This window comes from Micropterus salmoides, unplaced genomic scaffold (genome assembly GCF_014851395.1).
Source record: "Micropterus salmoides isolate LMB-PRFRI ecotype aquatic unplaced genomic scaffold, ASM1485139v1 Ms_hic_scaffold_18, whole genome shotgun sequence".
Taxonomy (NCBI): domain Eukaryota; kingdom Metazoa; phylum Chordata; class Actinopteri; order Centrarchiformes; family Centrarchidae; genus Micropterus; species Micropterus salmoides.
The window spans coordinates 20,679,056-20,703,386 of NW_024040928.1; the positions used below are offsets into that span (position 1 = coordinate 20,679,056).

A 24,331-nucleotide genomic window follows, 5' to 3' on the forward strand; every position below is an offset into this window, starting at 1 on the left:
TTGCTCCGATTTCAAGGTACTCCAGCTGACATAACATTACATGGACTTGCACCATCTGAATCCTGTCTGAACCCACAATACAGAGCTGCTGGCTATTCAAAGAATTAACAAAAAGCTTTCTTTCAACTACCGAACAACCTTTGGTATTTGGAATAGTTTTCAAGCTCTTGAAAAGGCATATCTGCTTAGTTTGAATACAGTACAAACCTGTTATCACAGGCCCTATCCTGTATGTGAACTGTTATTCCCATTTTCTGTTCTTTACAGTATATTTGATTACTAGTTATTGTGATTGGAAATTACTGTGAACATATTGACTAAAGATATTAAAAGTTTTTTTGTTTAGTCCCTTAGGATATTTTATTTTCTTGTTTATGACAAAATTCAAGAAAATGGTGAATTGGTATTTAAAAATACTATTCTTTAGAGATACAATCTTCACCCAAAATTAAAGTTATTATCCCACAAAAGCAATTCACCAAACTAAGCCCATAAGGCTCCAGAGAGGTGAGTTTGTTTTCAGTGGGACATTATTTTATCGCTCTGAAAGCAACTCTGTGGTGTGGGAGGCACACACACACACACACACACACACACACATTTATGGCGTCCATGTGCATACATTCACATACCCGTATAAAATATATGCATACATAGCCATACAGTATGAGCTGAGCTGAACTGATATGCAGACTTTAACACACACAAATTCCATCATGTATACACACACGTACGCTGCCCTACAATGGCACTCCCACATACACATTCACACACATACATACATACACAGTGTCTTCGCCAGCCAGATGTGAGAAGGATTAGCAAAGTTGGCAGTCTGCACAGTGCTCCTTATCCACTGGAGCTAATTCACTTTACTACACTACCTCTCCCTCTTTTTCTCACTGTCAATCTTTGTCTCCATCTTCACCTTATGATCTCTCTGTTTCTTTTTCTTTATCTGACTTTCTCTCATAAATATCTTCATTCCTATCTCCCGTCTTGCTCAGCCCCTTGCTCTCCCTCTCTCCTTTGTTGCTTTCACTTCCAGCAAGAGCGCTTCATTTGCTTTGTCAGGCAAGTGAGGTTGTCTTGGAAAGCACTCTTTGCCTCCAGTGGTAAAAACCCTGCGCTGATAAAGGTGTATACTGTAGATGGGTGACACTATGAAAACTGATAAAAAGCTTTATCATTGTGACTCAAATATTATTTAAAATATATAAACATAAGCTATTTTGTGTTAGTTGAACAGTGTAGGAAGGTCAGTCTAGAAGCTTTTTGATTTAGCAACTACTCACAGGGCTATTTGGTATGAACTACTGTGCTAGCAAGCTTGCTAATTGTCAGTTAGCTCGTTGTTATCTCGGTATGAAAGGAACTATTTGTTCACACAGTTTTTTCAAAAGATGTTTGTAGGCCTTTCTGCAAACTATTCCTCTTTTGTGCAGCAGTTTATGCTATGAGGATAGTTAAATAAAAGTAGAAAAAAAGTAGCTAAAAATCAACAATAGCGTCCTCCATTTTGGGCTCGCCATTCCCTCAAAGGTCAACACTGTCAAGATGGCTTGCTATGCGTCAGTGGCATAAATATGCTTATTCAAATCAATAAAATTTGCCATTAAATCTAATGCAATCTGACTTCTTTATGCAACCAGTCGAGTTGCCCCCTGATGGCTACTATAAAGAATACAGAGACAGTTTCACACAACATACTGGAAATTAAGGTAAACGTGACAGCAACATTTTCATCAGCTTGAGGTTGAAGTAATCCATGCTCGTTACATGATAGCATTCCATTTACAGCATTTAGCCGACATGATATGTTTGCATTAGCTCGCCTGCCTCTTTTCAGTAACTACTGTCTTTCACCGGAGGCTTAGCAATGTGGAAATTGGAAATCAATTAAAAACCATTATGTTACCTCAACAGTCCAAAACATTTCTGGCTACATCAATACACGATATATCAACTATAAAACCAGAAATGAAATGTTACATGCTGAACAAAGTTTCTCGACACAGCAACTTAAGGTACTCCAGTACACCCCTCTGTACTGGCTCCACCATTCCAGGTCTTCCTCCCTATAAATTACTCCACACTCCATCACTTCCTGTTTGCCACTTTGACCCACAGGATAGTAATATGGGTAATGTTAACTAGTGAAGTAATATGGAAAGCAATAAAACTGTAGTATTTTGCATTAGCAACTGCTCGGCGTTAAACTAACCTTACATGAGCCAGCTAAAGCACAACATCACAATATATTTCACATGTTTTGCAGTACTGTTAGTTTACCTATCCAACAGGATGAAATCCAACTCTGTGTCGGTTTTGTGGGTTCCAAAACAAAGCAGAGGTGACTGTGTTTTCACTCGACATCAATTTGTTTTCATTTGCCGGACGGGCTTCAGCACATAAAACTTTATTGTTGTTTTTCATCTTTATGTGGATTTTATGTTGGAGTTTGGGTTGAAGTCTGTGTTGTGCTGGGAGCCGGTATTTTTGTGGTGTTAGTGGACTGCATTTCGTAAGCTGCAGTGTTGTTGCTGTAGTGTGAGAGAGGCTCAAGAGCGTGCGAAGCAACAACCCGACCCGATACCTTCACATAAGAAGCAGAATAGTGGCTGTTACAAGAAACACAGAAAACAGGCGTGTGGTTCATTTCTAAGTGAGGTCACAGCCTGTTGACAAAAAGGCAGTAAAAAAGTTATTTATTAAGTGATTTTAAAGAAAAACTAATATAGCCCCTTTAATGCTTAGTTAGTTAGCTTCCTATTTACCATACAGATATGAGAGTGATGTCAGTCTTCACATCTAAAACTCAGGAATAGACAAATAAGCATTTCCCAAAATGTCAAACATTTCTTTTTAATGTTGATGTGACCGTATCTCAAAGTAGGATGCATGCTTTCCTTCACAGGGATTTAAACCTGGGTCACCCAGTTGAAGGACAACCACAGTTATTGCCATATGTGACACAGTGGATACTTTTTCCAGAGCAGCTCACTGTGTGGTGAGTGCATACATCTTGTACATAATTGGGTGCAGTGGGATCGACTGAAACAACCTTCCAACCTGACCCCAGATGACATGGCACAACCCAACCCACACTCAGGCTAAATCAGAGCCAGTAAGGTCTAAAAATACTGATGATTTCAGAGGCTAGGTGGCAAAGCATAAGGGCCTATTGTACAACACTGGACACTGGGACAATTTTTCAAAAAGGACCTCCCTGCAAAATGATCATGCTCTCTGGAAAATCAAACACCAAAATAGCTCACCTAAGAGCTATTACTGTAATTCACTAAACCAAAAGTTATAGCTAAAGTCCTGCATATAAATAGTATCATTTATCATCGAGTACAGCTCCAGGTGTATTGAATACAATTTTTGGGACAACTGTAGCAATGACGAATAACAAGATATTAGATCTGCTTTATGATAAATCATTTGCTCCAGAGGTCATCAAGCTATCAGCACAGAGGGAACATTGTGTTTTTTTGTATGTCTTCCAGAAAAATTGCTTTTGCTTGTAGTTTAATGCTGGTTTCAGCACAATAATGATTAAAAGATGAAAACAAAATAAATGACTTCTGTGCATTGATATTGGTGTTTTGTACTCACTGCAAGAGACTGAGTTAATATGAGTAAAAATGTACACATTTCCTCACACAACTGATGTTCCATTCATTAAAATATTAATCACAATTATCTTTATCTCATGCATAACTTTTAAATGGTAGGCTATTGCGTTTAGTGGTCACTAGTCATAGTTAACAACTGTAAAAATTAAAACAAGAAGCACCTCTTTTAGTGCACGTGTAACCATCACTTAATACGAACATAGGGAAGGAAGTTGGTATTAAAATGTATATTGTTAGGACAGGTAAGTACAGGTAATTCACACAACACGAGGAATACCTATGAATCCATGATTTCGCACGGCAGAGAGATAGAGAAAGTTGATGCAGAGTTGATGAGATGATGAATGGCAGGCTAAGAGTGGGCTGTGCCACAATCAGGAGGGAGCAAAGAGGGCGCCACACCCAACACACACTCACACACACACATACACACACACAAATTTTGACTCATTGCAGTATCCGGATATGAACATGGACCTCTTAAAGGTTTTCTGTAAATGGAGTGTTTGATTCCTTTTTTAAAGAGCAGATTGTAACGATTTGATAGGAAATGAGGGCAGAGAAAGATGGGGAATGCTAGGTCCATAGCTGGACTTTAATCAGAGAAGTTGCAGTTACATTGTGCATGCCCTTTAAACTCCTGGACAACCATGTTGCCCCTTACAATACTAAATGTTAACCGACACAGTAAATATTCCAGTAGTGTGTACAGTTTATTCCTTTCCCCAGGCTGGCAAAGTCTAGCAGGCAGAGGCAGAGTGCGCTATTTCAAAATCCAGTCATGCAACAATTCAAGACCAGACTGACCTCAAAACTGTGACATTGTTTTAGAATTTGATTTGGGTGAGATTTGACCACTGGGTCACGACTGCCAAACTTGCTGGTAGTTTCACAGTTTCACACTGAAGAGACTCACGCTGACAAGTGTCGTTTAGACGCTAGACTCTGAATTATCTTGTCTGCGTGGATCGGCTCCTCACCCCGCAGGGTGTGAGGTTACTTTACATTGAGGCTTCTTGAAAAGACAAGGAACCAACATGTTCAGTTTAAATCAATCGGGCCTGATGGTGTTATCAAATTACAGGTAAACACTTCAACAGTGTTGGATACTTTACTTATTACTCAATAAAGAAGGTGATCACTTTACTTATTACAATCATATACTTTCCAAAAATAATACCAGTCTGTACCTGGTTTAGAATTGGTCCAAAAGACTGATTAAACTGGTGTTAGTCTGTTTATCAGGGGAAGAGGCATACTCACCATGATCCATAACAGGACAATGCTCCTTTGTCACATTTGTGTAAGGTTAAAACAAGAGTTATATGTAACCTGTCTACATACAGACATCTAAGAAAGGATGTCTGTATCAGTGTAGACAGTGGACTTTTCACTTTCAACTCACCAAACAAATGTTTGCTTGGGTGTGAAGGGTGGCTGAGGGGGCATGCAATGTCTGACTCTGTCATCTTCTTTTAAAGGCCATTTAAGTTGTGTGTATGTGTTTGTGTGTGTGTTTGTGTGTGTGTGTGTGTGTGTGTGTATGTCCGTGAGAGAGAGAGAAAGAGAGAGAGAGAGAGAAAACAATGGATAGCTGACAGACTAACATGCTGTTTGGTATATACATGCCACATCATGATATGTAACTGACCTTTCTCTCTCTCTCTCTCTCTCTCTCTCACACACACACACACACACACACACACGCGCGTGCGTCTTTCAATTATGTCTGTAAGGAGGTAACAGGTCACCCTGTGTGTGTGTGTGTGTGTGTGTGTGAGAGAGAGGTTGTAAGATGAGAGGGTAGATAGACTGTAAGTCTAACCCTAACCAAAAAAAAGGAAAAAAGCTGGAAAAACTGAAAGAAGGAAGGATAACAAGAAAGAAGCGATGGAATGACATCTTATTATTGCCAGCCAGTATTATTAACCTCAACTGACATGCTACAAAAATTTTTAAAATGTTACAAATAGCACCATAAAGTTTATACATTAGTATTCAAATTAAGTGCTATACTGGCCACTTTATTTGGTACACCTTGTTAGTACCGGGTTGGACCCCCTTTTGCCTTCAGAACTGCCTTAATTCTTCCTCAGAGACTTTGGTCCATATTGACATGATAGCATCACGCAGTTGCTCTCCCGTTCTATCACATCCCAAAGGTGCTCTATTGGTTTGAGATCTGGTGACTGTGGAGGCCATTGTAGTACAGGGAAACCAGTTTGAGATGATTTGAGCTGTGTGACATAGTGCATTATCCTGCTAGAAGTAGCCATCAGAAGATGGGTTCACTGTGTTCATAAAGGAACGGATATGGTCAGCAACAATACTCAGTAGACAGTAGACTGTCACGTTTAAACAATGATTAATTGGTACTAAGGCGAATTGTAGCCAGAGTTTCCTGTTGTACGTTCAGAGATGGTATTCAGCACACCTTGGTTGAAACAAGTGGTTATTTGAGTTACTGTTGCCTTTCTATCATCTCAAACCAGTCTGCCCATTCTCCTCTGACCTCTGACATCAACAAGGCATTTTCTTCCACACAAGTGCCGCTCACTGGATATTTTCTCTTTTTCGGACCATTCTCTGTAAACCCTAGAAATGGTTGCGCGTGCAAAACCCCAGTAGATCAGCAGTTTCTAAAAGAATGTCTGGCACCAACAACCATGCCACATTCAAAGTCACTTCAATCCCCTTTCTTCCCCATTCTGATGCTCGGGTTGAACTTCAGAAAGTTGTCTTGACCACATCTACATGCCTAAATGCACTGAGTTGCTGCTATGTGATTGGCTGAAAAGCTATTTGTGTTAACAAGAAATTGAACAGGTGTATTTAATAAAGTGGCCGGTGAGTGTATATCCCTGGAGTGCTCCAAACTGTTTCTGGGGAGGCACATTGAACGGAAGTGAAGAAAATACTACATAAGTTATCAAAAGGAGATCATATAGAACAGACGAAATGTGTGTGATTTGGTTAAAGAGAGAAAGTTTATTGTCTTTCCTACTTTCCCAGAGTCAGAAACTAACAAATGCCTTAGGACAGTCTTGTATGCATTTGGTATTGTTTGAAGTTAAGTCAAACAGCAATATTATCTTGGCTGAATTGTTGAGTGTCTATGGGATCAAATAACATAATCATGATGTAATAACATAGACATGCAGGAATTGAGCGAAACTACGCAAGTAAACTAACTATAGTGACAGTCTCGGGTTTCCTGTTGTCTGACATTGTGTTCATTTTCTTTTAACATCTCCTCCACTCTCTTTGTCATTCTGCCTTTCATTCTCCTTTGCACTTGATCAAATAAAACATTACTGAGCTACAGAGATTAACAATGCAAATCCACATTGCTTTCAGAGACAATTTTGTGCTCAGACAAAATCATCTCATTTTGCATTGTTACTGTTGTGCAGTGTTGTGCCTACATATGTGTGTCTAACTTGATGTCTAACTAGTGACTAATAGGAATACAGCGTTCCCACAAACGCCTGAATCATCTTAAGTTACATCAAACCCTCACAGGAACAACTGAAAACTTTAATGTCTCCTCCCACTTTGTCTTTCTATTGACCTTCTTTAATTCAGCTGTGATTCAGTTCTCTTGTTTTTGCCCTTTCTCTTATCTTTTTCCAGCTCATTTTTCTTTCCTCTCACTTTTCACATTTTCAGTAGATATTTTTAACAGTGTGAAAATTGAAACCATTTTAGTCTCATCTGTGGTTCCTTTTGTCTCTGCTTTTCTGCTCTTTTTCTCTTCTTTCTCACTTTGGTTCAATCCACTTCCACAGTGCATTGGACGCACATAAACAGAAGCAGAACCAAAGCCAATATGACTCCCACCTACCAAGATACGGAAACACACACAAAGTCCCTCCATACATGTTTTAACATTAACAAATTAAGACACGAGATAAGACAAACATCACTCAATCTTCTCCAACCCAAAGGAGAAAAAGATAAGTTATTGTTTTTATGTTTATTTCCCCTGCAGGCTAATTAGACAATTTTCACAACAAAGATAAACTTCACACATTAATAATACTTACAATAATGCTGCACAGCAAAAATGTTCATCTAGACATTAAGTCTTCAAAAATAGAATAAATTGCATTGTAGTTAAGCTTGTTCCACTAATGGCCACCTTGTCTCCTTACAGCAACACCATAAACTGGAACAGAATCGGCACCCTTCATTGTTCAATTATGAATCACAGCATATATAACTTCTTGAAAAGATAGCCTGGGGCATTCTTCTATCATCATTGCATTAACGACTTTGTGACCATCCTCTTTTGCTGTCCAATGCAATTGCAAAAACATTAATTACACTTTTATTTCTTCTCACAAACAAGAGAGAAGAAATTGTGTTGGAAATTAGATTTAAAAGTTTTGATGCTTTGGTTGATGAAATGCCACAAACATCTCCAGTGGTGACAGGTGAATATAAAACATGTGGCTGACATACTGATTGTTATTTTGTATGGTTTCATTAATTCTCATCACTCACTTTACTTGGCACCATCTGTAATATTTCACCATGGTAACTAAAAGATTTCACTGTCCATATGTCACTACAAAATATGCCACCTTCCATATGATGTTATATTTAGTACACTAGATGGAGGGCAAATGATTGTATAAAAGAAGAATCTAAAGATAAAATATAGAAGACCCTGTTGGTGTTATGATTCTTTTACTTTAAGGACAGTATTCAAAATGAAGTATTCATTATTTACCTTGGAAGTAGTAGTTTGACAAACGATCCCAACTTAAGGTCTGCTTACTAGCTTTCAGCTGTATTACATGGTCTTCATCAGGTGACATTACCATGAGTTGGGATTGTTTTGTCCAAGTATGAAAATGTCTTTTTGTTCAGAATATGAATTTTCTATTTGAATGCAATAATCAAATGAATCCATGGTAAAGCTGAATAATAAAACAAACTCAACACAGATCACCACATTCTACAAGATCTATTTAAATTTGACATTGATGTGGATGTTTTCCTTTATATTACAGTGTCCTTTGCTATTTATCATGGATATAAAAAAGTTTTTCTAGAATAAAACATAACAGGATTTTTTGTGCACTGTCCACCCACCCTGTTGTATCTCATGACTAACTGCTTCTGTACAATATGAAATTTGTACAAATTCTTTATGGTTTCGTTCAAGTCCAATAATGAACTCTTAGGTTTATTGAATTACATATTCCGTACATTAACATATCTACTAAAAGTTTCAGAAAAGCTACATTTAAGAATTTGAACTGAAAAAAGAACTAAAGAAGTTGCCGCAAACTGTCTGTTTTACATAAACAAGCCTTTTTTATACTTTTTAGTAAGTATAAGGATGTTAACTTGCAATAACTGATTTTTTGGCCACTTGGCGGCAGCAGAAACAAGTTTAGCAAACTGTTTTGTATGTGCTCACAAGGGCATCACTTTGTGTTGAAAAGTGGTGGGGACATTTAAGGGCTCATATTAGGGGTCTGACGAAACATTTAGCCCACGAGACGTGAGACTGCACAATATTGGAGTCACACGAAGAAGACAATTAGATACTCCAATGCTATTTATAAGAAATCTTCATTGATGAAATAGGCTATTCAATTGGGTGGTCTGGGGGTCCTCCCCCATTAAACTCTTGATTTCCTGCATTCTAGAGACATTTTCTGCACCAATTTATGGTGGAAATGTCTTTTATTTATATGAAGGGAAACAAAATTCATGTGGTTGGTGACAATTCAGATTATAAAACTATTATTGAATATAATGCAGTAATCAGCAGCTTGTTTTTTTAGCCTAAGTTACGTTTTTGGACAAGGCAGATCTGTTTTCTTCTATATTTACATTGCATTTCATGTTTTCCTATTGTGCAAGTTGTTGTGTTATTTAACATTTCTTGTTGCAAGCTAATTTTCAAAAAAACTTTAGCAAATGCTTTCAAAAAGTGGAGGGGACAAAATCAACAATTTCAAAAAATGGTGGGGACATGTTCCCAGCGTCCCAAGTGTAAATGACACCTGTGTGCTCAGACCTCTAAAGGGCTTCGCTTTGCTAACTTTGTCTGTCTTGCTGTTTGGTGTTGGGCAAGTAGTGTACAGTGGATTATTTTTTTTTTCTGCTGAAAACTGCTGCATGCTGGGGCCAAAAACAATCCTGATGAGAATGGTGAGAGAATTAAAACAGTAAAGTTGTGGACCGGAAAACCAAAGCTATGAGCTGAAAGATGATAAAATGCAGAGCTGAGGGGAAGTGCAGAGTTGGTGATAATTCTCTGTGGATTTGTCACTATGAGTGACCCCTTTGACATTACAGTCAGCCATTTGATCCATTGTAAATATAAAATTGTTGCTGCTTGAAGGACCAATCATGCACTTACATAGTATTCTAATGCAGAAAATATTACAAAGGAGAGATTGCAACTGTCCTTTTCTTCAGAATGACCTGCTTAACGTGTCCACACATCTACCTTACCTTACCATCCATCCATCCATCCATTAATTCATCATCCACCCCTCCTAGAGTCCTTCCACCAGTCTTGTCACTGAGCAAACCACCCCAGACACACTACAGATGACCCCTAGACTCAGTATACACACATCTATCAGCCGCTCCCTCACAGTGAGGCGGCTCCACTGCAGTCTGAGGTGAAACAGGCACGGCAATATGAGTGTCATGGCCGCCCCGGTAACACTGCCTGTCAAACCCATCAACAGAGAGAACCTGGGGACTAGCAGGGCCAGTAGGTATGATGTCATCAACAAGGCGCCGCGGACCATCAGGGCCGGACGAGGCACACCTTGACCTCCGTGTTTGGAGTACGATGAGATAACAGCATCTGCAGAAAGAAGATTGAAGCAGAGAAGTTGAAAGGCTACAGCGCTTTTGGTGACAGTTTGTGTTGACCCTGTAAGCAACGTTTGTGTATGTGTTGCTCTATTCTGACTTATTGTTTTCCAGTTGCATCTACGTATGTAGGGGCATCATCAGCCTCCAACTTTACAAGTACAAGTAAGTGAATAGAACAAGTACCAATTATGTGGCATTATTTACTGATGAGTGAAAGACTTGACTATTGCTTGAAAAAAGCTGTAGAGGACAGGGAAACTTTAATCATCTTTTGTTCATTTTGCCCAGTGAAAATATTCATCATAACACTACATTACATTTCGAGGGCAAAAAGTAAAGTATCATAATCTGATGACTTCATGACTGTTGACAGTCAATAATTATGAAAAGTTCAGCCATGGTGACAAATGTTTTGACAGTCAACACATTAGCGAAATTTCCTGATCACCCGACTCTCAAGTGAAAATAAATGGCATGTGATATTTGCTTGTATTCTGAGCTATAGGTTGGATTTTTTTGACATTCTTTTTGAGGTTTCATTTCATGTTTTGCTGACTTTGTTGCTCTTGATTTTAGGTGCAGTTAGTACGAGTTAGTTGTCATGTTGGTGGGACTAGTGTAGTGGCACTATGTATTTCACATGTTGTCTGCTGTGACATGTCTGATTTGTACGTACCCTTTGGGGATTAATAAATTGATCTAATCTAATTTGCTCATGTTGCTCACAGTGTGAAAACACATTGAGGGTCCAGAATTAAATATCTGTTGTGAATCAAAACATATGTTTCCTAAATCGTTATCAGATTACTTTATTGGTAATCTTTGGTAGTCATGGGGTTCAAAGGTGGATGCCAGCATCCAGATGACTTGAAGGAACTAACTTCACATATGGTGACAATACTTTGGGCAAGGTTAGAGGTTTGAATATAGAATAGATCTGTTAGTAGTATTCACCTCCAAGCAGACAGGTCTGTAGTATTTCAGCAGCAGAGTAGAATGGCAGAGGGTAGGACAGCAGGGCTTTAGCCAGCAGGCACAGGTTGACGAGAGGTCGAAGGTCAGAGGGCAGGTTGTCTGTGATGACCTCACTGGTCTCTGCCCCCCATGTCAACACGGCCTGATGGATGAAGTAAACTATCAGTGCAGTCAGTCAATCAATCACTCCACTTGTCCGTCCCTTCTTCCATCCTTTGATCAGACCTGCTGTTGTCAGCTAGATGTCGAGCCAAAAATACATTATAGTACTGTCTCAACATTTTTAGATATTCGGCCATCAACAAATTAGAAAATAGCAGCTGTAAAAACTGATGGAACAAAACTAACCTCTATGTTACTTTTAGAGCCATCAGAAACGCAGTCAAGCAACTCTATGAACTCAGTAATCATAGAAATTACAGGTAAATTTGCCCTGTCACTAACCAGTAAAGAAAACAGGGTTTTTATGATGCAGGCGGCACCATGAGTCCACGCCAGCATGGCATTAAACTGCCCTCTGTCCTCCATACTGCCCTCTAGAGGAGGGAGGAAGATCTGCGAGGTGTAGGAGAAGATGATGACTCCCACAGAGACGAGGAAGTCCTCCGGGTCCACGGACAGAGACAGGGAGGACCAGGACCAGCTGCTGGACCGACTCAGACAGTACAGCATGACCAACAGGCTGTTAGTGGGGTCAGAGACAAAAGGAGAGAACATGAGAAAACATAATCCTCAATTACTGGAATAAAGTATCTAAAATCAATGTAATACTAATTCTTTCATTTATTAATTCATTCAACATAATACAACAGAAGAAGGCCCATTAAGATTTGGTCACTCTCAGGGCAATAAAAGTCCTACCTAAAGGCAGATGAGGAAAACAAAGGAAGAAATATTTTCAGACAAACTAGATTCATTGTTCCTGTATAGTTTTTGAAAAGTCTCCTACTTCTTCAGCTTAATAAACTAGCTTAAAATGTTTAGGCACAAAGCTGAACACAGCTGTTTTTCTTAACTCATGAAAGCTTGCAGTTTTGGAGATACATAATTTTCAAAAGACAGGGATTTTGTTTTTTCTTATTAACATGGAATGCATATTCTTAATTTAATTTAAACCTATTCTAACTAAAAATCAATAAACTCAACTTGAGACTCCTCTTCAAAAGACTTGCCTCGAGCTCGAGGTGCAGGACTTGTGAACAATGTTTATTTTTAGGAAGGCTCTGATGAGCTTGCTGTTATTCCCCTCCCTCTGTTACCTATAACCTACCTACATAACACGTAGTATCAGCTGTGCAGGCCACACATGAGAGGGGACAACAAACACCGGCTTTGTTTGTGTTGACTTACAATAGTTTAAGCTGTCATTAATTGCATTGCACATTACATGGTTGTGCTCTGTGAAACACAGGTTACAGGTTTATTGTTGATCATGTAACATTACAGTTTTATTTAGTTACATTACACTGGTTTGAGAGTCTGGGGGATGTGTTGACTTACAGTAATTTATAAGCTGTCATTAGTTGTAGATGCATTAGACTACATGGTTTTGCTCTGTAAGTGAAAAATAGGTTAATAAATATGGATTGAACGCAGCAGGTTCATCAGGTTCATTCATTATAACCACGAGTGACTTGAGACTTGCTTGGACTCTGAGCATCTCTGCATCCAACTGACACAGTGTTGTTTCCCATTTGCCATGATGTGCATGCAACAAAGGGTTACTTTTATTTGGTTATTAAACCTTTGCTCCGGAGGGTGGTTCCCAATTAATCCAAGCTGCAGCAAGAGAAAGATAGATAGAGGTCCAGATAAAATATTTTTCTCTCAGCTTAAGTTTTGAATTGTCAGAGGATAACTGAGAAATAATGTATTTGCACATGACTTAATAGCCAAAGAAAAGATCTAAAGCTGGAGAACTTCAAGATCCATCTCCATTTTCCTTTGTCTCATGCAAGTCACCTAGCATGAGAAATAAATCTAACAACCAGTAATAGCAGTGGAGCAGGAGCAGCTTCAAAATGATCAAGAGTGAGAATGAGAGCGGATTATAAAGGCCGCCTCGTCCTGATTTAACACAGTTGGTGGAGTTTGTCAGCTGTTACCGATCACCTGACAGTGTGCACAATTGTTCTGCTCTGTCAGAACAAACTTGATGCGACTTCCACTCTATCACCTGATCAGTATGTGAGCCAGGGAGCACAGCAGGCTGAGGGTAGAGACTGGTCTGAGATCAGTCAGCAGCAGGCAGGGCAGCAGGAACATCAGAGACGCCAGAGAACACACTGATCTAGGAACAGCCATCCCTGATAGACTGTCAGACAACAGATTGGTGGAGACAACCAGATACAGGGTACAGGTCATCAACAGCTCAATGATCTGTAAAGTAAAAAAAAGAATAAAAAATTAAACAGGGTTAAAGAGAGATGTTTACTTCAGGTATTTACTGGACATTTATCACAACTCAGTTTATAGACATGTGCAGAACGTTTAACAAAATAAAGAATGTGTGTGTTACCTGAGCTCCATTAACCATGCACCCCCCCAGTCCAGGACAGTTGGGCCACAGTCCTTTGCAGCAGACCTTCACTATGTCCTGGTAGCTGTGTCGGACTCTGACCTTTGACACCGACCCTCCGCTGAAAGATACAAAAACCTCCTTGCAATGATAAATGTGTGTCCGATACAAATTCACGTTTTTTTTCTGTTTTCAAAGCTACATCATGTTGTCTTCGAACTATTAAGCACATTTTCAATACATCTTTAATAAAAACTAAACTTTCCCTCAAAAATATAAGAATTGCATTTGCTGTGTTGAAGCTTATATTCAAGTTTTTAAAGTTGTTTTTTTACAGCTGGCAATGCATATTTAAAATCAGACTCATTTGAACTAATCTGAATCAAAATATAATTTGACAGAACACCACAAATGAATGAGGCAAAAGTAAACACGAATATCACAGCATTACAGAACCCAACACAGTCACATTTCTTTTAGCTGTGGCAGAGGTGTATTTCTAAAGCGTACCAGTGCTGAATGAACAGAATAACATGTATGTGTATTTGGTAAGAAGAGGAGTCTGAATAGAATGGGATGAATAAATATAAGAATGACTCTGTTGTCAGAAATAATAGTCACCCCTGCTGAAAATACAGAGAGGAGAGCACCTGCGGAAACTCAAAGTTAGTCAACAATGACTCCAAGAAAAAAAACTCCTAGCACTGATCACACTGACAAGTGCTCTTTGGGAAGTACAGTCCAGAAGTGCCACAGCAAGTTAAATAAGGTGCTTAGCACATCCTTGCTTTCAATACAATAGAAAACCCACTGCAAGTGCTTTTATGAATTAAAAGTGATATTACCTAGCTATAGAGTGATGTTGCTATTAGTTAATTGACACTGTAATGTTACATGCATTCATTCTGTTCAAGTGTTTGTAGCACCTCCTGTAGGTCATTAAGTAAATGTCACCTGTTCTTGTCATTTTAGACGTATGCTCTCTCATTAGCTGTTAATAGTCACATTGATCGTAGTCACATGATCAGTTCTGCCATTTTCCTGTAAACAAGCTAGAGAATGGCATGCTTCAAGTCCTCACTTCATCTTGCTCCATCTGCCTGTGTTAACCTTGGGGAAGCTTTGTTTGTGAGTAGATTAGTTCATCTATGTTTATAGAATTTCTTTCTGCTAATTTTTCATTGTATTTAATATTATTTATGTACATTATTTCATAGTCACTTTTGTATTATTTACAGTTTCACACTTCAGCAACTTGACCACATTGAGTGCTGTGTCTTGAATAAACGGACGTACAAGTGCACGTTGATAACCAACTTTACGATCCTCTGTCACTGAAGCCATCTAGTGCTGCTTTAAATCAAGTTAATCAAGAGTGTTTATCTAGCTGGTGATGTGCGCCTCGCTACGCGCTCATGTGCCAGAATAGACACCAAATGATTAGAATATAATAGGAACCCTACCTTTGATCCTCTTCATATAGACAGGTCACCAGGATCCTCCCTGTGTGGTTGCAGACCCAGGCTGACAGAACCAGCAGAACAAGACCCACATAACCTGACTGGACCAGAGCAAAGGGTAAACCCAACACAAAGATACCCTGTGGGAGAAGAGAGAGATAGAAAGAAAAACCATTATTGGGGAGGCTTCAGAGGACAGTGAGAAAATATATACAACAGACTTTCAGGGGGGGGGGGCTTGAGCCAATCCCAGCTGGCATCGGGTGAAAGGCGGGTTACATGCTCAGTAAAATTAAAAGAGTGTGAGAGAGATAGGAGATCCGCAGCTGTGTTACATGCGATATTATCGATATGCAGGTTAAAGTCCCCAATTATTAGGACCAGTTTGATAATAGATGATAAAAATTCAGTAAAATCAGTAAGAAAGACGCCAGCCGGGCCAGGAGGACGGTAAAATTAACACAAAGTAAAATGTGTTAAAAGCACCTACTTTGAGCATCTGTGATTCAAAAGAGGAAAAACTTTCAGAGTTTATAGCTTATATAAGAATCTGTCACAACAGTGACTGTCTTCACAGATTCAGCAGGGTGAACAGGCTGTGGTTGGGGTGGGTACTGTCCTTTAGTATCCTTTGGGCTTTGTGTAGGCACCTCACCTCCCCGATATCAAATTCAAATGATATCAATGATGATCTTCTGAGCAGTTTTAATCACCCGCTGCAGAGCCCTCCGGTCCTAGGCCTTGACTTGTTTCCATTAGAAATAATAGCTGACAATTCTTGAAATGTGAAAATTCAAAAATTTTGTTGCAAGAAAAGAGGGGGAAAAAGACTAAGGAAGACCACTGACAAGGAAATGAAGAGAAGAAAGGACCATTCATGGTTGGAAGATGAGGAGGCGAGAGAAGAGTTTTGGCCTAATGCCTGGAGAGTTTGAGGATGCCGGAGACCAGCAGGAGCAGAAGGAACGAGGAGTGTCGAGCTTAGGCCCATCACTGAGGGGAAAATATTAGTGACTGCCTGGGAGAGGAGAAGAGAGGACAGGATAGAGGAGAGAAGGTGTAGGGAACAGAGCAGGAGGAAGGAGAGATACAAACTCAGGGCTAGAGAGCAGGAGGTTGATGGAGGAAGAGGAGGAGGACAAGGGGAGATCAGAGGAGACAACAAGCTACTTTGATGGAGCTGCTGTGTTTTGACTGTTGGAACATGGAGAGGGAGCTATGGAAACACATCATAGCACATCACTACCGCAGACTCACGCACACGCAAACACACATTGTGGATGCATAAACAGACAAGCACACATTCTCTCTCTTTCAAGTTACTATTTTGTAACTGGTGTCTGTTAGGCATATGCTGATAGAGCTTTGATGTTCAAATGGAGCTGCCGGGGATGAAAGCAGTTTGAGAGAAATCTGACACTCAAGTTTACAATTTCACCCCCCTCTCTCCCCCCTTCTCTCTCTCCCTCCACTTCTTCTCTCTGTGGTTTTGCCAGCTAATTCCTCATTGGTTACTCTGAGCACAACCCGAATTACAAACTGATACAATAAGGCAAGAACCAAAAAAAATACCTCATTGGCTATGGAGAAGATGATTTATTCTTTTCTGCTCCATCCCGCCATAATATGACGCCCAAAGACAGTCGAAATCTGTTTATTCAGGGAATGTTGACCGAGCACATATGCTCTTTTTCATACCTTACATTCACAATATTGGCCAGCAAGCAGCAAGGGTATCTCAGCGACATATGCTGGGGAAAAAAAACATTATTACACGTTCACTGCTCCTGTCTGGACTTCCCAGGTCCCAAGATTTCAGCTGCTAAGGTCATGCACGGTATGTTATGCAAGCACATGCCCTGTGCACAAAAAGAGATAGAGAGATGTATTTTGCCCAGCCATGAGGGGATAAGGTGATGCAGATCCAACCTGAAACAGACAGGTTTTAAATAACTGGAAGTCTTTTTTTTAAACCATGACAAATGTTGTTGTCTTTAGTTTAATAAAAGTTCTTCTGTTTTTTCAAATGATGAAACTCTGAAAATGACATTTCTGCTATTGTCTTGCAATCCTTTCACAGTGTATAAATGTTTGTGTAAAGGATGGAGAAGATGTTACTTCTACTACTACTCATGTTACTTTCTTTGTTGCTGATAATGATCAGGAAAAGTGAAAAGGATCTGCACACTATCTCCCAGCAAGTTTAATTTAACAGAGCAACATTTCGGTCTAATAGAGATCTTCATCAGGCATTGTCAAATGACCATCGTAAAAAGCAGAACAAGCAACATACAGATACAAAGACATTCATCACTTCATCAATCACTATCACTACAGAGCTGGATAACATGGTCTAATACTCCCATATAGGGGACAAAGCATACCTTTATGGAAATGGAGAAATAGAAAAAATATATATCTTACAACAACATATTAAATCTAATACATCAACTCTTACCTTAAACAGGAAAATCAACCCAAACAAAAGAAAGAATAAAAAAAGGGGGGCGATACATCCACAGATGTTAACCCTTGAGAGAGACGATCAAAACATATTTATTTCAAAATCTGTGAAAGAAAAGTAGGATCTGTTGTTGTTCCAAGCAAACGTTGCTCCGTTAAATCAAACTTGCTGGGAGCTATCAGGACAGTGTGTGTAGATCTTTTGTCTGACTTTTGCCTTCGGGTTGGTTTTTGATCCAGCACCTGAAGACATTTTTTGGACGTGTGTACCCTGCAATGGGTTTGTCTATGATCATGAAAGGTGCCATAGCATAGTGAGGTTGACAATGATGATAGAAAATTGTTTTACTTTTATGGAAAAGATTATACTAGAGCTGAAAAGATTAGTTGATTTAATTGGTTAGTCGATCATCAGAAAATTAATTGGTAACTATTCTAATACTTGAGTAATCATTTCAATCATTATTTAAGCAAAAATGCCAATCATTCATTAATTTTCTATAGTGTAAATTATTAATTAAAGTAGTAGGTAGTCCAGCAAGTTATAAAGCACTTCCATAAAGTTGCGTGACTCACATGGGGCAGATAGTAATAATAATGATCAAAATCAAAGCAGCAAAAGCCGAGATATCCCACTTTCAGCATCTAGCATGGGTCAAGCTCCACAAAATGTGCATTCTACATTTCCCGTAATGCAACTGGATGACATATTTTCTTGAAACTGCCTCCTAAATGCCAACATCTTTCACACTCCACACCTCCTGTTTTTGATGCAGGCTTTCTGTTTAAATTTGTGCCCCTTAATTTAATTGAAAAAGAAAAAACGATGGAGTAATCAGCAATGAAAATTACTATAATTATCTGCTGCTAAACTGGGTATATATAATGTTTTTTAAGAGTATTATGGTGACTAAAGGTTAGCAATTTGAAGACGTCACCATGGCTCTGTAAAATTATAACCGAAACGTTTCATTATTTTCTGATAGTTTATAAACCAAATGATTAATTGGTTTGGAATTCAATCGGCCGATTAACCTTTAAGGAAGTACAATTAAAATAATTCCTCTGGCAAAATATCTGATCAAGATAATAGTGGAAATGATAATATGATAATATTACAGGAGGTGATCTACCAAATCTTGTGGAAGATGACACTAAAACTGCAAAAATGTACTTTTAAAAATTATGAATTAACCTGCAGCATCTATTCAGCTTCACTTTTTTGTAGGGTCTTGGGATGTATTTGGCAGCATGATTAACCAAATAACTTTTGACAGCAAGCTTTCCAGAAAAAAAGGGGGAACTTTCTTCATTTCCCTACGGCTTGCACTTGGATTGGAACTTGAATTTTTAACCCAGTTTAAGGTAAAACATGACTCAGAAACAGAGTATAGTAAATAGGCAGTGCAATTAATATAAGTTTTTCTTAGTGTCCTCATCTCTAATCCGCGATGAAGACATACAAACTGGCGTTGCCTCATTAACAGTCAGGTTGGAATTAAAAGTGAGCTTGATAGTATTCCCTGTTGCTTTGAGAGCTGGGTTTTGCAGTTTTGGCAGCAAATTTGCTCTCTAATAAAAACTTTATTAAGCTGGCAGACAGGCAGTTTATATTGGCATCAATAAACCACAACCGGAAAATGCATATTTTCTTTTTAACCTTGATAGGAGATAAAATGGCTGTTCTTTTTTCCATTATCAAGACATCTGTTCTTAACAAATGGATCTGTTGTAATGGCACGGATAGGTGTTTATACATCAGATACATTCTGCGTCTTTTTGTTGTTACTATGTGGTTATCCATCACTTTAAGCATCCAACGAATCATCACCTTTGATAAAAAAAAAAATTGTCATCCAGTAGTCACTTAACTTAACCTACCTGTGACCTCATAACAAAGCGATTACTCAGTAATCTCTTTGGTTGCGGTTCCTGATTACAGTGTGCTGCAGGTAATAGATAACCTATAAAACATCACCCAACCCAACAGCCAAGGAAAGAAGCTGAAAAACTTGATGTGCAACAGTAAAATAGAAACTATTCCAATCAAAGCACTGTTGCAAATATATCTGGAAGTATTGAGGTTTCAGAAGAAACAAATCATAGATTTGATTAGGCAGTTTAAATCAGTAATATGGAAAATATCACAGTCTCAGTTTTCATTAGAGACAGCGTTGTCTGGCACATAATCTCAGTCTCTAATGAAAAGAGGAACTGTCTGGCACTCACATAGATAGACTAGCATCAGTAAAAGAAGCACACCCATACTTTTTAATCTACTGAATATCATGTGTGTGTATGTGTGTATTTATGCTAATAGTGATTTAAACCATGTATGTATACAGCAATCTGATGCAAAAGTATTTGATGTAAATTTACCTCAACTCCTGAAGAATCATGTTTGCATGCATGCGTACACTGTATTCATGCCCTAATGCCATAATGCTCTTTAAGGACCAAGGGAGGCTGTTTGATTTCGCTACAGTTATTCACTGAACACATAATGGTAAACGCATTTACATGAGTACAGTAGTTGATTACCAACATTTACAGCAAAATAAGCTATAAGCATTACCGCACGAGGACACACTGTAACTGGGAGCTTTTCTTTTCAATTTGATTCATGCATTATTTGATTATGAAGACCAGAGAGTGCCTGACAAGCAGCCTGCAACACCAAAAAGCATTGTTTAGTATTATTAAAACACAATGGGAGTGGATTAAATAATCTGCAGGTTTAATGCTTTTTTGAATCTAGTGTGCAGCTTGGCGCCTAAACAGTTGGCACATACTTTTTGCATTTGTCTTCTACAAGAGGAAAGAGAGAGACGTAACGTTTTGGAGGAAAAAAAGAGGAATGATGTTTTGAAACTGAACCAACAAAATAATTAATTCCAAGTTTGCAGCTGTGGTAAACATGGGCTATGTCATAGGAAAGTCAAATTCAGAAGACTGCTGTTCAGCAGCCAAATAAGAATTTGCTACAAGGAACAACTGGACTGCTATGAAATGATCAGATAATTTTGACCAACAAATATAGGTTTCATGTCTGTGCAAGTCATTCCTGTACATTAAATTAATTTGACAGAGATGTATATTCAAGGTGACTTACAAGTTTTCCCCCACATTTACACACTGGGAGCAATTCGGGGTGATGTGTCTTGCCAAGGAAACAGGAAAAGGGATCAAAGAGGGATAAAGGATTTGATCTACCAAATAAATGGTGGAAGATGACACTAAACCTTTTAATGAATTAACCTGCAGGATCTATTCACCTTCAGGTTTTTTTGCTGGGTCTTGGGATGTATTTGGCAGCATGATTAACCAAACAACTTTTTGACTGCAACTTTCCCCCCCAAAATGGGAACATTCTTCCTTTCCCATGGCTTGTGCTCGGATTAGAAAGACATTTGGGATAGTTGGCAATGGTAGGCAGTAATCTGAATTATGTGTTATTTGGTCTTACGTAACAAGATGAAACATGGAAAACCTTTGTAATGGTCCTTTAAATTAAAATATGAAAGTACAATGCACGTATTATTATAAGTATACCTGTATAGCATTTGTGACATTCCAGCCAGCCTCCCAGGCGGTGATGGTGGCAGTAGGATTCAGACCTGTGGTGGCGGTACTGGGGCACTGAACTGGACTGGCCAAACTCATCCCTGTTCTCTCTTCTTCAAGGCTGGTACAGAGCTGAGAATCCCCCTCCACAATTTCCTCTCCTTCCATTTTCTCCTCTCCATCTTCAGCAAGTCTTTGTTTTTGCACATTCCCTCTAAGCAGGGCAGCCAACCCGTGGGATCTTTTCTTGTTACCCTGGTTCTGGTTAAAACTCAGATCCTTGTCAGCTTGTATCTTAGATGATGTTTTCCATTTGCCATAACTCCTTGTATTTTTTAACCAAGGTGAGTCTGCAGTGGAAACCGCTGAGGTCATGGTGATGGCACTGGGCCCAGTGGAGATTACAGTAGCTCTGGTTTCTTTGAAAGCTGGACTCGCCTGCTGTAAGGTGGTGGTGGATCCCGTCAGATTAGGAGCTGGTCTCTCCCTCACAGTGGGATTATCTTGTTCAGTCAGAGACAGGCTGTTTCTTCTAAATGATGTTCTGTCTCTTCTGGTGTCATCGCCGCTTGTCTTGTTTTTGTTTGTGATGTTGTCAAAAGGCAATCTGGTGTCCTCACAATAGGTTCGGTTCAACTCGTCACTGTGGGTCAGAATCACCATCTCTTCATCCTGCTGAAAGAACCTGCGGATCAAACCCACACAGTCTTTAAATTTGTGGTTTCACTGTCCACACCCACTTTATGCAAACAGCATATTTTTACTCTAATAGGAAGACAAAGCTCTGTGAGTATTTGGACAGTTAAAAATAACTCAAGTTGTCAACAATATTACTATTCCTTCACATGTAAAATTACATACTGAGTTTGAGTATAAAGTGTGGACTTCACCAAACTGGGGAACATTGTTGCAACCTAGTGGAGTTTAACTTAATCAAAAACAACAAAAATAATTATATATTAATAACAACATTAATGTATTAACAGAATAACAAATAGAGCTTTTTTATTGACTTGTAGAACACCTTAAAGTACTGTATAAATAAACTTAACTTATTTAGTTTTCTGATTATGATGTCTGATTATGATTAGTGTATGTAGTTAATTAAGATAAATTAAAATAATATTTATAGTTTTAATAGTCTTTACTTGCAATTGTAATCATACATAATACAAAAATCTTATGTGTACATGTATCAATGAACTTGGCAGATATTTTACATGATGCTCACAGACGTTATTGTGTTATGAATTAAATAAATAATAATAAATACTTCAATATGTAAATCTATAAAAGAATATGTCCCATGATGTGACTCACCTTGTTGTCCAGTCCAGGTGTAGCCTTGACACGGCCCAGCCCCACAGAGAACCAGCTGCACTCCAGGGCTGCCCCAAGCTACGAGCCCTGGGAAGAGAGTCCATCTTCAGCCTCACCGCCTGTAGAGTCAGCCTCCCTGCCTTTGGAGGTCTAAGGGTCTGGGGGAGCTTGACTGACACTGGACACATCAATTCTATACTCACATAAATTCTCACCCAAACACACACAGACACACATTACTCACATTGTCTGCCCATAAAGAAACTGTGTACAAACACCAACACCCCCCCCACACACACAATTGCACAAGCGCACTTGCATAACTACACACAACTGCACAGGTGTATGAAGTGAGTGGCAAGTTGGTGAGCTGTAACATTTTAATATACCAGAGTTTTCGACAGTGAAGAAGTAAACAGCCACAATGGCCTGCACAGTAGATCAGTACACTCAGGGATGAAGTGTGTGTGTGTGTGTGTGTGTGTGTGTGTGTGTGTGTGTGTGTGTGTGATAGATTGGGAGCGGATGGGAAATCCCAATTTATCAGTTACATGCTGATAAAATAAAATCCAAACTTAAATTATAGAATAAAAATGTTCAAATGAAAAATCAAACCCACAGACTTAGGTGGTTGCGTTTTGATAAGTACGAACTGTATGTCATCGCTTACTCCATTTCATTTAGTTTCACATTTCACATTTCATTTTTGACTTTTTGGAAGCTTCAAACAACATTCTGAGTTTAGTAAGAAATCATCTCTACACAAATGTATAAAATATTCACTATTTTGCTTATTTCTCGTCTCTTTATGTGCAATTGGCTGTGCTCTTGTGACAGTTCATACCTGGCTGCTTCAGTTTTGCCCCAGAGTGTGGTAAGTTGTGCAGGGCAGCAGGAGGAGCCATAGAACAGTTGTTCTCAGTGTGACTCAGTGGACACAACTGGACCAAAACTTCTGCCCAACTCTGCTCTCCTCTCTTCTGAAGTGTTCTGTGCAACACTTAAACTCCTTTTTTCTTTTCCCGTCTGTACTCTTTGTCTGTGGTAGCCAAAGCTATGCTGATGCAACATTTTATTTGCTTTGTAGCATCTGAAGTTTTTATTTCCAAAACAGCTCTTGTTCTGCAGCACACTGATGTTCGCTTTAAGCTCTTTATGGATTCAGTGTTTTGAGCACCGGCTCCAAACTCAGACAGTTTCAAGTGTTCATTACCAGCTGTGGAAAGTTAACTATGCTTACAAGCTCAGTGGACCAGCACACAAAGTAATCTGATTGCTCTAATTCAGGGTTGCCATATGCTTTGCAGTGATGGAAAGTAAATAAGTACATGAACTTAAGTACTGTTCTTAAGTACAATTTAGGTACTTTGAATAATTGTTTTTAACATTTAACCTTTTTTAACTTGAAGTTTTGAATTTTATGCTACTTTATACTTCTAGTCTATCTATCTATCTATCTATCTATCTATCTATCCACTTTATGTGGAATTTAAAACAGGTATAGCCTATTTCTGTGGAATAACCAACTATGTTACATT

General features: G+C 38.9%; 1 protein-coding gene across 1 annotated transcript; it reads right to left on the reverse strand.

The window, feature by feature from the left end:
• Positions 1 to 9,578: 9,578 nt before the first annotated feature.
• On the reverse strand, positions 9,579 to 23,271 carry LOC119909476 (vesicular inhibitory amino acid transporter-like). The gene is made up of 8 exons (XM_038727723.1): positions 22,794 to 23,271; positions 21,462 to 22,158; positions 15,450 to 15,586; positions 13,987 to 14,107; positions 13,645 to 13,847; positions 11,913 to 12,150; positions 11,448 to 11,610; positions 9,579 to 10,482 (listed from the first exon to the last, which is right to left on the reverse strand). Exons 1-8 carry the CDS (start codon positions 22,979 to 22,981, stop codon positions 10,163 to 10,165), a joined length of 2,067 nt encoding a protein of 688 aa, XP_038583651.1. The 5' UTR covers positions 22,982 to 23,271; the 3' UTR covers positions 9,579 to 10,162.
• Positions 23,272 to 24,331: the final 1,060 nt, after the last annotated feature.

What these genes read in the sequence shown, in the direction of transcription:
- LOC119909476 (XM_038727723.1), bottom strand. Translation starts at nt 22,981, where the DNA reads ATGTGTCCAGTGTCAGTCAAGCTCCCCCAGACCCTTAGACCTCCAAAG. An exon ending in CACCTGGACTGGACAACAAG is followed by an intron (nt 22,159 to 22,793) that starts GTGAGTCACATC and finishes TTTGATCCGCAG; the next exon opens with GTTCTTTCAGCAGGATGAAG. An exon ending in CTGGCTCACATACTGATCAG is followed by an intron (nt 12,151 to 13,644) that starts GTGATAGAGTGG and finishes CCCCACTAACAG; the next exon opens with CCTGTTGGTCATGCTGTACT.